Genomic DNA, 16,916 nt, shown 5'->3' on the forward strand with positions numbered 1-16,916 from the left:
ATTTTCGTATTTGATAAAAAGTAAGTTGAAACTCCCTTATTTTCCATCCCATTTCACAATCCAATCCATCAAAAGCTTCATATACATGTATGTCAACATGGTAGAACGAAAATCCACCATCAATCCAATATTTATTCATCATTTTTCACAACAAAGGTGTATGAACATGATTATTAATTTTTTTAATAGGAAACATGTACTCAGGACCAAAGTCTACCTTCATGTGCAGAAACCATAACTAAACTCCCCACTTATTTGAACTATGGTGTTGTACTGAATCTGCATTTCTTATTTTTGAAGTTCATTCTTTGACTTAGGATGCATGTTTTATGAATGGTAGAGCATCCTTGGTGAAAATAAAGGTGTGTTTTTCATAAGTCAAACAAAACATAATAGAAAACCTAAGTCAAAATAACCCAACTATAATCACTAACCAAAAAAATTCAAACTTTACACCAAAAAACAACATAAACACGAAAATATTCAACAAAAATTCAAACCACAATTAACCATAACATAAGAAACAACCAAATAACAAAACAAACCCTAAATGCCCAAAATTTTTAAAAAAAACTAAAACCCACCGAACCAAAACAATGCTTTACTGAAACAAACAGAAAAAAGCTTAAAAAAAAACACCTTTAATGGCGGTTTCCGGGTAAGTTCGCTCCAAACAGCGAAACGAAAACGCGTAGCAGTTCCGGTTAACGGTGACACTTCGGAAACCTTAAAACACCTTCAACACCGTCGACCCTTGTGGGGAGATGGAAGCTTGTCGGTGGGTGGAAGGGAGGACGATTCTAAAGAAGGCTCTAGCACAAATGAAGTTCTTTTTTTGAAATGAATCCAAATCAATCTCACGTCTCAAAACCCCTGCAGCCTTCATTATCCACCTCATTTTCAATTTTTTAAAACCTAAAACACATGGACCAATTAGATTATGACATGTGTCTCGTGTCAAAAGTTTGTCAAATTTGGGTGTCAAAGTATCATTATCCTATCATTAAAGGCTAATATTATTCTGATTCTAGATTTAACGGGTATAGAAAAATATTTCTTTTATACCTATTTTGATTACAATCGGTATAAAAAGTTATCATGCCACTTTTTACACATAGGATGATGATATTTTGACAACACTTCTTGACAATTTTTTTGACAACGGAATACATGTCATCACTTTATTGGTCTATTTAAATTTATTTTTAAAAAAGTATTTAAAACAGACCAATCACAAACTATCACGTATGTATTATCAAAAAATTGTTAAAAAAATGTTGTTAAAAGAAATTTTTTCTTTTTAATACAACCGATGTAAAAAAGTTTCTTATATTTACAATATTACCATGGTATCACGTTTTATACCTAATAAATTTTCGACATAAAAAATTACTATAAAAAATAAATTTTGTACTAATGACTTAAAAATCTAGTCTAAGTTAAAAATTCACTTCTTATTCAATATTTAATTTTATATATATATATATATATATATATATATATATATATATATATATATATATATATTCTCGCATGTTCATACGTAACCAATTTATTTCGATTACATCAATTTTTTTCAAAATTTCTAAAATATCAATATTCAATAAAATTCACTTAATTCGTAACTCTCAATTCTTATATCTTAAAAAAAATAATCATATAAAACCAATTACAACATTTATATCTAGATTAATTTTATTAAGTTGGTTCTTATTTGAAAACTAATACAATTATCTACCTCTTTTATATTCATAATTCTATTAATTTGGTTAAAAAAATATATTTAAATGAGATTGGAAATGAGTGAAATGTGCTATAACTTGCCTTTCATCACTGTGTGAGATTATCTATATCCTTGTTGGCAAAATTCTAATACCAGAGCATTTCACAAATCTATGAAATCAACCACATCTTGTGAAGAAAATCTTGTTACAAATATTAGCACCAACGAACCTTTCATAGTTACGTGACATCAGTCACATCCCTCTAGCTAATCTTTTTACTACATAGAAATTTTTTTAAAAAGATTAAAATAATATTTTAATCCTTATATTTATAAGATTGACTTAATACTAAATCAGTGTTAATATCATTTAAAAGAAGACTATATAATTATATTTTTTTTACATGTTTATTATTTAATTGCAGAAATAAAATGCGTAAAATAACATTAATACTAAGGAATTACACTAAATATTTTTAAAAGTATACACCACTTTATATAATAATAAAAAATACTATAGAATCTTTTAAAAAAACTTAATAACTTATTTTTTTTCTCAGTTTTGTTAAATTTTGTCAATTAGACCCCTTTTGTTAAAAGTATATCAAATTGGTCATCACTTAATAAATCTTACCTTAACATCATCTCTTCACATATAAAGGAAGTTAACATTTTTTTGGCTTAATAGTTTATTTTAGGGTTAAATATGTTTTTAGTCCCTATACTTTGGGGTGATTTTGATTTTAGTTCCTCTTTCAAACTATAAGGTACAATTTAGTCCTTCAATTTTAGAAAACTCTGGTTTTAGTCCTTTTTACCAAATTTTTTTAACTTTATTTGTTGTTAACATTAAAGCAAAAATGTGTGAAACAGTGTAAACAATCCAAATGCTATAATGAAACATGTTTGAAACAATAAATAAAGTTAAAAAAAAATTGGTAAAAAAGATTAAAACCAGAGTTTTCTAAAGTTAAAGGACTAAATTGTACCTTAGTTTGAAAGAGAGACTAAAACCAAAATCATCCCAAAGTATTACACGAATGTTTATCATAATGATATTAAAGTTTAGTATAATGAAATTGGTTATTAACTAAGTTTATTTCTACTTTTTATTATATGGTTATTGGATCACCCAGCTATCATATTAAACATTATTTTTCATATTAAATATTTGACAATTTTTTGTTTATTTTGCAGGATTTTTTTATATAAAAATTGTTTACAAATTTTTATAAATTTCTTATGTTATCAAATTGTTTACAAATTTTTATAAATTTTTTTTCTCAATTCTTGTATTATTTTAGTCAAACACCTTCACTCTCACTTTTCTTTCTGTAATTTTTCTCTCATTTTGAGTCTTCCAAATTCATCTCTTTAATATAAAACTTCTTATATCAACAATAATATTTACATATAGAAACTAACAAATGTATAATTAATTTAATTAAAAACGACACATAGTTTTCATAAATAATATAAATATGAGAATATATTCTTAACTAAAAATGTAATCATACTACATAATATAAATCAATATTATAATTATAATTTGTTATCTTTTTCTACCTTTTAGTTCCTTTGTTATATACTAAAACAAATTGACCAAAGTTAAAAGATTTTTTTAATTATATTATCCTAAATTCATTTTGTTTTTTATTTAGTTATATTATCTCAAATTAAACCGACATACACTGTTGACCAGTATAGTATTATCTCTTTAAGATAAATCGTTTTATTTTTAGCTATACTTTTTCATATTTCTTAAAATTTATAATAATAATAAATATTGTTACTTTTCTTTAATAACTAACTAGAATAATGAAAGAGAGAAAATTCAAGTATAATATTTAAAAGTTTTTAATTTTAGTTGAACAATTTTAATAGTGCATTTAATGACAAGACGTATGAAGGTAGGTTAAAAAGAAAAAAAAAAGAAGAGAAAGGATGACGTTGGAGAAGCGTTGCAGAAGAGGAGAGGAGGAAAAAAAAAAGTTTAATGTCTAGTTAAGTTTTTATTTTGGTACAGAATATTAAATAGGTCTTTTATTTTTTTTTTCTCAATTGGATCTTGTTTTTGTAAAATAGAAATAATTATAGGATTAACGTCAAATTGGACAAGTCGTTTAACTTTGGATTACTTGTCATGGTCAATGTATACATTAAACACACGTGACATTAAAAACGAGTTTTGTTTTATAAATTTTGAATGCAAAGATAACTAAAAAATAACTCCAAATGTCAAGTTCAAAGAACAAACTTCAAACTTTAGGGTACCATCATTAATAAACTTTTTTCCATGGTGAAAAACACAGTCAATAGTTTTGTCCATTACGCATAAGACAATATAAATAAATTTACACACCTATTATGCAAACATATGACGATAATATATATATATATATATATATATATATATATATATATATATATATATAAAAATATATATATATATAATAAAACAATAACAAAACGTACTCAAACAGAATCAAATAACTTTAAACATACATGGGTACCACTGAAATGCAATCAACAATGCACACCAAACCATACATCAATGGGGGACTACCACCGAATATTTTAGTTTCCCAACTATAAAAACAAAGACCATAAAGCACAAAGACTGACCTTCCTTCAGATTAACCTCCAATCACCACGTGCTTCAGTCTTGCGCTTCCAACGACACAAGGACCCACACCTCACCTTGTGCTTCAACTTCTTCCACAAACCTGCACATGCACCCTCGCTCTTCCAACTTGATGTTCTTCACCCATGAACCCTCGCGCTTCGAATTGAAGAAAGAACACGATTTTATCCCTCACACGAACCCTAATATTATAGACCCCCAATTTTTTTCCCCAATCTCATTTGCATTTCTCAATTAAACGGGCCTGCACTTAAATTTTTAAATTTTTCCCATTTTTCCCTTCCTTGAAACTGATTTCACATCTGTACATTCAAAAATTTTAATACAAAACTTGTTTTTAATGTCAGAGTATGATTACTGTAAATACTGACTATTACATATAATCCAAACTTAAACGATCGTTTGTGCAATTTAACGATAAACCTATAATTACTTTAATTTTACAAAAAAGAACCTAGTTGAGATAAAAAAAAAATCTATTTGAAATTTCGAACCAACATATCCATACATTAAACCTTTTAAAAATAAGTAAAACTCAAACCTAAGGAATAAGTACAAAAACATAACCAATTTTATTACTTTTACTATAACTGCTTTTACTTTAGGTTTAATAGGTTCAGTAGTCCCTATTTATACAGATTTACGTCAAATAGGTCCCTGTATTTTCAAATGACTCAATTGAGTCTCTCTTTATGAAAAATTGAATTAATCAAGTCCTTACCGTTAAATTTTGCAAACGGTGTTAAAACTCTTGTCTGGTGACTAGGTGAGGTGTCATTTTTTACAGACGTGGCACACGCAGATGTTAATAGGTGGACTTAATAATCTGTGTATGCTTTGACAAACGTGACACATAAAAATCACACATTTGACTACTTCAAGGTTCTTGGAAGAAGACCTAAACATCTTCACAACTCCATCGCCACCCCTTCCTTCACCTTTCCTCATCTTCCCCTATACCCAACAACCTCAACCCCTCAAACCCTCCCTCCTCATCGTCGCCCTCTCCCCTCCCTTTGTCGCCTTCTTCCACTGCCACCGTACTGCCTCCCCTGGCGCCTCACTCCTCCTCTGTGAACTCTCCTTCTCTCTCCCCAATTATGTCGCCCAAATTCTTGCCCTTTCCCCTTCCGCCCTCCTTGCCGCCATCCCGTTCCCAGTCCCCGGTTCCCGTGCCTACGCTGTCGCCAAGGCCCTCTTCGACGGTCGCATCCGTCCCGACTCCGTCCTCATCCTGGACTCCCTCGCAACTTCGGCGACAAGCTATCCTCTGATGTGGCCGTGGTGTTTAAGCTGGACACTGCCGCTGAGAGAAAGAGAAGCGGCGGAGAGAAGCTCCTGCCAGATTTGGAGTATTATCCTTCTTAAGGGTTGTTGACGGGCTGGGCGTTGCCATTCTCGCACGGTGCCAGGTGATGAACGTGAGAGTGAGCCTGTGTGTTTCGTGGCCTCAATTCGACGCCTCTGTGGTGTCATTGATTATGGGTTTACTTGAGTGCCGCGTGTTACAGGGATTTGATTTTGATTTGAGTGATGAAGACGTTTTTAAATTTGGGAGGAGCAAGGATAGGGTTTTGTATTTTGAGTTGTATATTTGATTTCTACTTTATTATGTGAATGTTTTTATCAACTGGGACTAATTCATTTGTGTTTGATTATTTTGGTTAACTTGTGTTGTTATGGTTCGTAGCTTGGTATATTGATTTTGGCCTAAAACATATTTTAGATTTTGTCTAATGTCATGGCTGTGTTGATTTACTCTTGGGATGACCATGGATTGGAAATTTTTGAAGTATTTTGGTTTATTTGACAAATTATTAAGTCCACCTATTAATATCTGTATGCTACGTCTGTAAAAAATGACATCTCACCTAGTTACCAAGCAAAAATTTTAAGGCCGTTTATAAAATTTAACATTAAAAACTTGATTAATTTAATTTTACATAAATAAAAACTCAATTGAATATTGAATTGCAAAAGAACCTATTTAACACAAATATTGAATAAAAAGACTTTAATTTATTCCAAAATATTCCCCTCTTTATAATTTGTTAACATTATTTTTTACTCATTTTAATGTAAATCACTTTTGTTTAACACGAAATATTTAATTGAAAAGACAGTTTTATACCGTTTTCCGGCGAATTCTACTGCCTTAGCCGGAGATGGCCGATCGGTTCTTTCCAAACGAGATGCCTCCCTTTGTGGCAGAGACAGCTGACCAAATTCCATTGACGGACTCTCTCACTGCTCTTCTCTCTCTCCCTTACCAAACCCTAGCTGCAAAGTTCCAAGAGTCTGCATTTCACTCGAAACAATCGGTACTCAAAAACTTCATTTTGAATTTGTGGGTTTCTTCCGATTAGCTCTCTTTGATTTTGGGTAGGCTCAAGTTAGCAGCTTTAGCGATGTTCCTTTGTTGGGTCGGTCCGTAAGTGTTTTGTACTTGTAGTTCAGGTGGTGAGGGAGACATGGGGATCACGTGGGAAGCGTGTGAAGGACTATACACTTTACACGGGGGCTCTTGGAACAGCATACCTGCTTTTCAAGGCCTACCAAGTAACCAAAGATGGGAATGATCTTAACTTGTGCTCTGAGATTGTTGAGGCTTGTCATTCTGCTTCAGCAGATTCTGGGTATTCTCTCTTTCGTGCGTCTAAGGACATTATTAGTTATGGCTTAGCCACTATAAAGGGTTGGTTTAAACTTTAATATGTTTAAATATAGCGTTTCTGTTTTAGGTTTTAAGGATTGCTTGCTTTTGATGGTTAGATTGGAGCACAATAGCGTTGTTTGAAGCACACTATACTGTTGCCTGTCTTGTTCTGTAATCCGGAGATTTCCACTTGTGTTTATCCCTCGGTTTACTTGAATCAGTATAGTAAATTATGTTTGGAAAAACCTGAAACTAAACAGTTATAGTTTAATGTGGAATACCTTTTGGTAAAATTTTATGTTTCTTGTTTGTTGTTCGAGAAAATAGTCTTCCCACTTACACTGTAAAAGAGTTTTTATGCTGTTATGTATTAATAAATTGGTATATGTGGTGAGTTTGTTGGCTTTTACAGTACATGCTATGATTTTTTCTGGTTGACACCGAAAAATTCTGTAACAGTTCATAGAAATGAATTGTGTATTTCAGTGTACATTATCATTACAATGTTTCTACCATAATCCACAAATATCATCTGCCATATTTTTATGTTGGATGTTTAGTTTTTGTTATATGCTTCCATCTGCTGTTAATAATGCTGGCTTCAATCCAATGTGGGAAATGAGATAATCGTGGTTTAACTTTCTAAGTTCTAATGTATGAGTTGCAGCCGTGTGACATTTCTTTGTGGGCGTGCTGGTATTTGTGCTCTTGGTGCTGTTGTAGCTAAGCATACTGGTGATGAAAGGCTACTTGACTATTACCTGAGACAATTCAAAGAGGTATTTTGTTGTCTTTATTTCTGATCCCTGTGATAATTCCTATTTATACATGGAATCAAGTTGTTTAACCCCTTTTCACATATGTGCCTTTGCTTAGAACAGATTGTAATACCTCGTGATTCGCCGGATGAGCTATTGTATGGCAGAACAGGTTACCTATGGGCTTGTTCATTCTTAAACAAGCATATTGGTAACAACACAATACCTACTACCCACATGGTAATAAGGCGTATGTGCTTCATGATGAGTCTCATGGCATTTTTATATTCTGCAATTTATTTTGACGAGATGGGTTTTTAACTTCAATAGAGATCAGTAGTGGATGAAGTTATCACGGCTGGCAGACAATTAGGACACAAGGGAAGATGTCCTCTGATGTATGAATGGCATGGAAAGAAATACTGGGGTGCTGCACATGGACTTGCAGGAATTATGCATGTTTTGATGGACATGGAACTTAAGCCAGATGAGGTGGAAGAAGTCAAGGGTACCCTACGTTACATGATTAACAATCGTTTCCCTAGTGGCAATTATCCCTCCAGTGAAGGAAGTGAAAACGACCGTCTTGTGCATTGGTGCCATGGTGCTCCTGGAGTCACTCTTACCCTTGTAAAGGCAGCTGAGGTAATATTTTCCTTATTTGCCAAATTCAAATGCGTACTGACTGCAGAGTATTATCAGATGTAGTGTGTTCATTCATGTGACATGATTTTTCATCTCTGAAAGGAAACTACAGGTCATAAATTTTGCATCATTTTAGTGTGTTCATTCATGTGAGATATGATTTGTCATCTCTGAAAGGAAGCTAGTGGTTGTATGTTTTGCATCATTTAAGCATATGACGTGATTTGTTCCCTTGAGAAAGTGTTTCACACAGGCATGAAGGGAACTCATGAATTATATACTTCGCATGAATCTGGTTACAATGGGCTAGTTCTTTACCGTTTCCTTTGAAAATAACTACTAATACTAATAATACTAGTGAACATGGTGGCACTGAAGCTGAAAATGGTATATGCATCTCAGTTGGTATTTAAAGTAAGGGAAATGTTAGGAACGTACTCTGTAACAAACTCTACCATTGTTTGAAATTTGTTGGAAATCATAAAATTGTGTGGGTCTTACGTTTATTTAATGAATCTCTTTAATAATTTTGTAGATTTAAGTAAGTTTTAACAGATGCAAAAAATTGTATTAAGAAGAATATGTTCCTAGTACTCTTAAGGGTAATTCAGTTTTGAGTTCAGCAGAAATCATATTCCTTTCACTTGTCAAACTCCTTTACAAACAAGAAACTAAGTTTCACTTTTTGTTTTCTTATATTTTAAATTGCCGAAGTCATGTTAATAATTGTTGAGCCTAGTTGCTAGATACATGTTCACATCTCATGCTATAATCTTTGCCATAAAAATCAGGTTTTTGGGGACAAGGAATTTTTGCAAGCAGCTGTAGATTCAGGGGAAGTAGTATGGAAGAGGGGTCTGCTTAAGCGAGTTGGGATCTGTCATGGCATTAGTGGGAACACCTATGTCTTCCTTTCTCTTTACAGGTTGACAGGAAATGAGAAGTATTTGTACAGGGCCAAAGCATTTGCTTGTTTCCTACTTGATAGGGCACAGAAACTGATCTCAGAAGGAAAGATGCATGGAGGAGATCGCCCCCATTCCTTATTTGAAGGTCTTGGAGGAATGGCATATACTTTTCTAGACATGGTTGATCCACAAATGGCCAAGTTCCCAGGCTATGAACTTTGACTCACTGATGATGTATATTAAAATTACACATATCCATCCTAAGAATATTGGAAATATGAGAAGAAACTGCAACTTTGTAGTTGTGGCTCTGTTATGTTATATGATATGTATGGGATAGTGGGAGAGTAAGCAGTTATGCATCATGCATGGTTCCAACTTTCAAAGAAAGGTATGGTTAGGATATATCTTGGTTAACTATTTTTTTTTAATAATTCTTAGGAGAATTTAACAAATAATTATCTTTTTTACAGAAATTGTGCCTCAAGCATGAAGTGAAGATAAAAACAAAAAGAAAAAAAAGGAAAAAAAAAAGAAAAAAGAAAACCAAGAATGGCTTTTTAAATAACGACAGATGAAGAAACATCTTTTTTTTTTTTCTTTTTAATATTTGTATTCAACTAGTTAACTTGCTTGCTACTTCAGATGAAGAAGCTCTAAGGATAGCCTCTCTTGGTTTTCCTTGCATGTTGCATGCGCAGGTGCTCTTTATATGGATCAAGATCTTAATTATGCCATATTTTCTGCAGCTCACTTATAAATGACAATTAACGAAAGACTTGAAAGATAACACCCAATACTATAATTTTTAGTTACTATGCACAGTTATTTCAGAGGTTTTGAGCAAGATGGTCACACCCTCACGGATGAATGATTTTATTGAGTCTTGATTCACAATCAACACCCTACATCAAAGCAAAGAAGTACCTAGCTCTAACAAAACAACATCAAGGCATTCGAAATGGTAGGATATATCTATCCACTCTTTTGAGACATCATTTTCCTCCATAGAAGTGAAAGGTCTATAGAAAATGGATTTTGGAAGCTCCCACTTAGGCCAAACCAACGAGCTTCTCACTAATATCCCACACCCTACGAGCCTTCTCAGCATCACTTGCCTCCTGTGATAACTGGTTCTCAAATGAAGCAGATGTTTTATTCCAGCTCCAGTAAACACCAGATTTTGTAAGACTTGGATCACTCACAACCTGTGTAAAAGATAACAATAACAAATAAGATATAAAGACACTCGAAAACTTCATGCTCTTGTTATCATTATGACCTTAGAGGGTCATTGCTACCTGAGCAAGTCTCTTTCCTGCTTCATCTTCTGAGACAAAGCCTTTGGTTATGTACTTCTGGAATGGAGGGAATAGAGTTCTGAACAAAGGAATGTGCTCTCTGAACAAACCGGTTGTGGCAATGCAACCAGGGTAGAGCGATGAGAAAGTGATTCCAGTTTCCTCGTGGTATCGTCTGTGGAATTCCTGCATTGTGAGCATATTACAGACTTTGCTGTCCTTGTATGCTTTGGCACCATCAAAGTCTCCACCATCAATCATGGCTGAACTGTTCAGCCCATTCAAACCACCCTGAAGTCCCCTCAAGTCACCAAGGTTTGCCTTGGGAGGTACATTACCAGCCAATGTGTTGGTGTTCCCTGTTGAATCAACACAATCAGCATAAAAATGCAACCAAATAAAGTGTGATAAGAACTAGAATTCTCAATAAACATCTGACAAACTGACCAGTGATTGAACCAACAATGATCAAGCGCTTTGATGGGTAATCAGATTTTTGCAAGTCCTCAAGCAACAGGCGTGCAAGGAGGAAATGTCCTAGATGGTTTGTTCCAACACTAAGTTCAAAGCCTTCAGCAGTGTATGTAGGTTCCTTTGCAGTTGGCAAGTAAACTGCAGCATTGCAAACCAACACATCTAGTGGCCTTTCTGATCTTTTGAAGTTATCAACAAATTGTCGGACACTGTCAAGAGAGGCAAGGTCCAAATGCATGATGGTGTAATTTTCCTTAGCTATGCCAGCAGATTTTGCAGCTCTTGCAGCTTTGAGGTAATCCCTGCAGGCCATTATTATATGCCATTTTCCTGTCTCAGCCAAAGCCTTAGCAGTGGCCAGGCCTAATCCAGAGGAAGCCCCAGTTATCACAACACTACCTTTCCTCAATGTTTTCTTGCCTTCTGGTGCAGACTTGGTGACTGCTGGAGAGGCTGTAGCCACTGTCTCCGCCCTCACAGCACCAATTTTTCGCTGGGATTCCCTCTGATACAAAGAGGGAAACTTTTTTTCTTTAGGAAGGTGGGTGGATTTAGTATTTTGTTTGTGAGCAAAATCTCTTATAGTATACAAATAAAAACCAATTTCAAACAAGTATAATGACATATCAGAGGCTAAAGCATTCTAATTCGTGTGTTTCAAAAAGTATTCAGTTTCAAAGTGGAATATACTATCCAATAGCAAGTGTCGTTATAATCTTTTTACACAAAACAATAAAAGCTAATAAATAGATAAAAGGGTGTAACAATTTTATAACATTAACTTTATCATCCTTGTTTATTTAAACAATAGTATAAAAGAATGTAACACTTATATATGGACGGAGATAAAGATGTTGTTTTGGTCATTTCACATGAGAAATCTTAAAACATGGATTTCAAAAAAAAAAAGGACCAAATTATACTGTCATGCTCTGAGATTTTCTTAAATTTCTCTCCCATATCTCATTTTTTATCCATAGACTAACTCTTACATTCTTCAAAATAAACTTCATTGACATTGACACTCAATTACCCACAGAAAACATGTACTCCCAGAAACAAGGAATTAGTAAGATTTCATTGGGTGTGGTGAGCAACCTAAATGCTAGTATAATTTGCTAAAAAATAAAATCATTCGTGATATACCACTACTGAGAGATTAGTAAGAAACAAGTTAATGGAGAATTGAGAAGAAGATGGCAAAGCATTAACTGAACTACCTTGCACCTCAATGCAGAGGAGCTGAAGTCAGCCTTGATAGGTTCTGACAATGAAAGACCGAACAGTGTGGAGTCCTTGAGAGACACACCAATCTTTCCCTGCAAACACAAATGACATGATCCAATTATCTGTAAGGAAAAAGCACAAAACAAAATGAATAAGAAAAAGCAACAGTATCCTGGTGAGAAATTAAAGCAAACCTCTTTAGGAAGAGAGAAAGAAGCAGGAACAAGAGAAGCAGCTTGGAGAGCCATTGCGAGAAAAAGAAAAGGATTAGAAACTGGATTTTGGGTTTTACAACGTAGTCAAGTAAGTAGAAGTGGTGTTACACTGGGGTAATGGAATGTGTGGTTCATGTTTGAGCTGAAAATGAATATATATATATATATATATGAAGTGATGTTTGTGAAATTGTGATGATATGAGTGGATAAGATAATTTGCAGCATGTGCATGTGCCACGTCATTTGGAAACAACCAATGGAGTGTGGAGTTTTGGATTTCTAAAGAAGGGATATTTTGATCCGTTGGAAATAGGAGCCACTAGTAGTTATGGCCTACGGAGTGTAAATATCAGTGCTGAAAGTGACCGAAGGAGTGGTGGTAGGTCACTGTAGATAGAATCTGAAGGAATTGAGTACTTTTTTTTGTAGCTTTCTTTATGGGGTATGGGTGTTGGTAATTTTTTTCTGTCACAAATGAAGAAACTAGAAGGTTTGAAGAAGCTCCATGGTCCAAATATGTGTCTTTGCAAATGTTAATGTTGTAGCTCAGGGAATGATCCTTGTGTTTTGTTATCCTAACTCAATCACTGTTTTTTGGTTCATAACCCAATTGCCACAATCAATATTGAGCTTACCAAGTTTACCACATGATAGCATACCAAATTAAACATTCATTAATATATTTATATTTTGGATAATATCTATATTTTGAATTATATATTCTAAAATAGAAAAGTTTAAAGTTTCAAAAATTATGTAATTGGAGAACTCTGATACAATCCGGAACTTAAACACAAAGGAGGAAGTCATCAAATGCAGCAATACATAAACACATCATGACCCACGAACCACCATCGCAACAATTTCAAACACTCATGGTCTAAATTTATTTCCAGAAGGGTACTATGGGTATTTGAAAAGACACTCATTGTCTAAATTTATTTTCAGAAGGGTAATATGGGTATTTGAAAAGTATAGGGGTGCAGGTGGAAAACATGGATGCAAGAAGAATTTGCCTCCCGGGACTTGTAAATTTTCTTTCTGCACCCAATCAAAAGTTTGCAGAAAATTATGTCCATAATAGAAGTGGGGTGATTGTATACCCCAAAAAAATTTCCAAATTTGATTTAATGTGTTCCGGAAAATTAGGATGTTAGGATATGGCGCAGGACGTAATAGCATGTACAAAAGCAAGAATTGATGACTCTTGCCTACAATTTCCTACAATGCAGAGTTTTAATTGATTAATTTGTATATTCAAAATAACTAAATTTATAAATTTATATGTTCTTTCTATAGTTAAATTTCAATTAAATAGAAGAAGATCGGTAAGAAGATTCATAGAGTAAAAAAAACAGCGTAAATGAAGAGGAGTCCTTCACTTATTTATAGTCGTAAAAAATGGTTTCATGGACTCATCGTGGCCGTTCATTGTGATGAAATCCAAGGACAGAAAACAAACGCCTCTTCGAATCCAACACTGAGTGATAGGCAGATCAATCTTTTAACCCTTCATGTAAAGCTGATCATAAGGCCAGGAAATCTAGACTCTCTAACTACAACCCTCATGATTAAGCGCGTCCAACACCAACAAGTCATGTGCGGTTTCCTTACTGACACTTAAACCCCTTCGCTTATGTCAATGCTTGGGGCTTGGGGGGCTTATGTAGTATAAGAAGATGGTCGGTCAAGTGAAGAAGGATAAGCAAGATGATAATCACATAAAAGGAATAATGGGGGTTGATCGGGTGTGTTGACCTACCGACCGGTCGAGCCTTGGTGAAGTACGGGCTGTTGGAATTTAAGAGTATTAGAGACAATTTTCAAATTATTGAAGAGTTACAATTATTCATGAAGAGTTACAATTATTCATGAAGAGTTACAATTATTAATGAAGAGTTACCATTCATGAAAAGTTACAATCATTCATGAAGAGTTACCATTCATGAAGAGTTACAATTATTCATGAAAAGTTACCATTCATGAAGAGTTACAATTATTAATGAGGAGTTATCATTCATGAAAAGTTACAAGCATTCATGAAGAGTTACCATTCATGAAGAATTACAATTATTCATGAAGAGTTGTTATTCATGAAAACTTACAATATTTCATGAAGAAATGTAACTAATCAGAATCTGGTATCTCTTGGATTGATGCCTGATCAACATTTATATAAAGGGATCCTGTGCTCTACTGAAATTTATTCAGTCATTCTCTTAACACACAAATCAATTCTTGAGAATCATATTCTTATTTAACGATAATACTAAGAGTGAGTATCATCGTTGTTGTTCTTCTTTGTATCTCAAAAGCAGATTTCGTGATCCCCTCCACTCTTATAAGAGACAGAATATTGCTTTTAGGAAAGTGTGTATTCATGCCTAGAAGAATATATCAAGTCTACATTGTTGTTCATCTTGTTTCCCTAAGTTATTGAAAAATTGTTCCAACAGTCTAAAAGCAATATATTCTCTAAGATGACAACAATTTGTGAGATGTCTGCAAACTTCCACAAGTTAGACAAGTTTGAAGGCGTTTGGTTTCCAACGATGGCAAAAGAAGATGCATTTCCTTCTCTCGGCTCTAAACGTGGCATATGTTCTAAGTTCTCCCCAACCCAAAGAAAGCGAAACCGAGACATTGGAGAAACAACGGAGAAGGAACAAATGGGAGAATGATGATTATGTCTGTCGTGGTTACATTCTGAACGGTATGTTTGATTCTTTATTTGACATATATCAATATGTGGGTTCTGCAAAAGAACTTTGGGATCAACATGAAAGCAAATACATTTCTAAAGATGCATTAATAAAGAAATTCTTGGTTAGTAATTTTAATAATTTGATCAAGTTAATTTGACCAAAACATTTTTATCACCTTATTTCTCTATGAAGGATATGGGGGTAGCAGATGTTATACTAGGTATAAAGATTAAGAGAGATAATGAAAAATTTATTTTGTCTCAATCTCATTACATTGAGAAAGTACTTAAGAAATTCAACAATTATGAATGCTCTCTTGTTTCAACTCCTATGGACCCTAGTTTAAAGATATTACCTAATGGTGATAAAGCAGTTTCACAACTGGAATATGTAAGGATAATAGAATGTTTGATGTATGCAATGACAAGTATAAGGCCAGATATTGCTTTTGCAGTAAGCAAATTGAGTAGATATACTAGTAACCCTAGTCTATCACATTGGCAAGCAGTACGTCGAGTACTTAAGTATTTAAAGAAAACTATTACTTATGGATTAACATATAGTGGTCATCCTTCAGTTTTGGAAGGATATTCTGATGCAAGTTCGATTACAAATGCAGAAGATCACTCTTCAACTAGTGGTTGGATTTTCCTCCTTGGGGGAGGTGCAATTTCTTGGTCGTCCAAGAAANAAACTTGCATTATAGATTCCACTATGGCTTTAGAGTTTATAGCTCTAGCCTCAGCAGGAAAGGAAGCCGAATGGTTGAGGAATCTCATGTTCGAAATACCATTGTTACTAAAACCAATATCACTAATAGCAAAAAATTGTGACAATGCTGCAACATTGGCATAGGCTTATAGTCAAGTATACAATGGCAAATCAAGACATATTGGTGTGAGACATAGTTATGTCCAAGGACTCATCAAAGATGGAATTATTATAGTAGATTTCGTATGAACAAAGTTTAATTTGGCTGATGGATTTACTAAGACATTGGCTAAAGATTCCATTTCCAAAATGACAATTGGAATACGAATGGAGCCCACAATTAATCACAAGTAAGGGAATCTTAACTTAACGCTTAATATGACATTGAGTCTTAAGGTCAATAAGATTAAATCTCTTATTTGATGATTGAAAACACAAATAATTATTTCAAGAGTGCTTTAGATCTGTGATGTTTAGGAGGTTGACTAATTCTTAATTGATTTCTTGAATTTATGTTTAGTCACAGGAACATGTTTACCTGAGAAATCAACTTATGTAAGTGCGAAGTTTGGCCGCTTCAAGAAGTCAAGGGGGCATGACTTTGTTGCACTTATGAATAGATATGGACGCATGGCCCTATTGTGTCAAGTATGACAAAAATATGTAATTTATCTTATATGTAGAGTATTTTCAAGAATCCATTATGTATTATGTTGGTTCAATCGTTGCGACACCAATAAAATACGAACTTCTGAAATGTGTATTCTACTAAGTGAAAGTTCAAGTCTATGTACACTTTCATTTATGTGTAAGATTGCAATTATTAATTTGATTTTTGTGTTACGTAATTATACAATACTCTCAAATGGCGGAGGATTGTTGGAATTTAAGAGTATTAGAGACAATTTTCAGATTCTTGAAGAGTTACAATTATTCATGAAAAGTTA

At 33.6% G+C, this 16,916-nt stretch overlaps 2 protein-coding genes and 1 pseudogene across 2 annotated transcripts; 2 read left to right on the top strand and 1 right to left on the bottom strand.

The window, feature by feature from the left end:
- The first annotated feature begins 5,217 nt into the window (after positions 1-5,217).
- On the top strand, positions 5,218-6,032 carry LOC106763557 (annotated as a pseudogene).
- A 417-nt stretch (positions 6,033-6,449) lies between these two features.
- LOC106764793 (lanC-like protein GCR2) lies at positions 6,450-9,789 on the top strand. Its single transcript, XM_014649194.2, has 6 exons — positions 6,450-6,688; positions 6,825-7,003; positions 7,691-7,802; positions 7,905-8,021; positions 8,112-8,426; positions 9,218-9,789. The coding sequence occupies exons 1-6, from the start codon at positions 6,533-6,535 to the stop codon at positions 9,554-9,556; spliced, it is 1,218 nt and encodes a 405-aa protein (XP_014504680.1). The 5' UTR covers positions 6,450-6,532; the 3' UTR covers positions 9,557-9,789.
- Positions 9,790-10,113: 324 nt separating this feature from the next.
- Positions 10,114-12,696, bottom strand: LOC106764794 (protochlorophyllide reductase, chloroplastic). The gene is made up of 5 exons (XM_014649195.2): positions 12,531-12,696; positions 12,330-12,428; positions 11,083-11,614; positions 10,636-10,994; positions 10,114-10,542 (listed from the first exon to the last, which is right to left on the bottom strand). The coding sequence occupies exons 1-5, from the start codon at positions 12,582-12,584 to the stop codon at positions 10,387-10,389; spliced, it is 1,200 nt and encodes a 399-aa protein (XP_014504681.1). The 5' UTR covers positions 12,585-12,696; the 3' UTR covers positions 10,114-10,386.
- Positions 12,697-16,916: the final 4,220 nt, after the last annotated feature.

This window comes from Vigna radiata, chromosome 6, assembly GCF_000741045.1.
Source record: "Vigna radiata var. radiata cultivar VC1973A chromosome 6, Vradiata_ver6, whole genome shotgun sequence".
NCBI classification, from domain to species: Eukaryota; Viridiplantae; Streptophyta; class Magnoliopsida; order Fabales; family Fabaceae; genus Vigna; species Vigna radiata.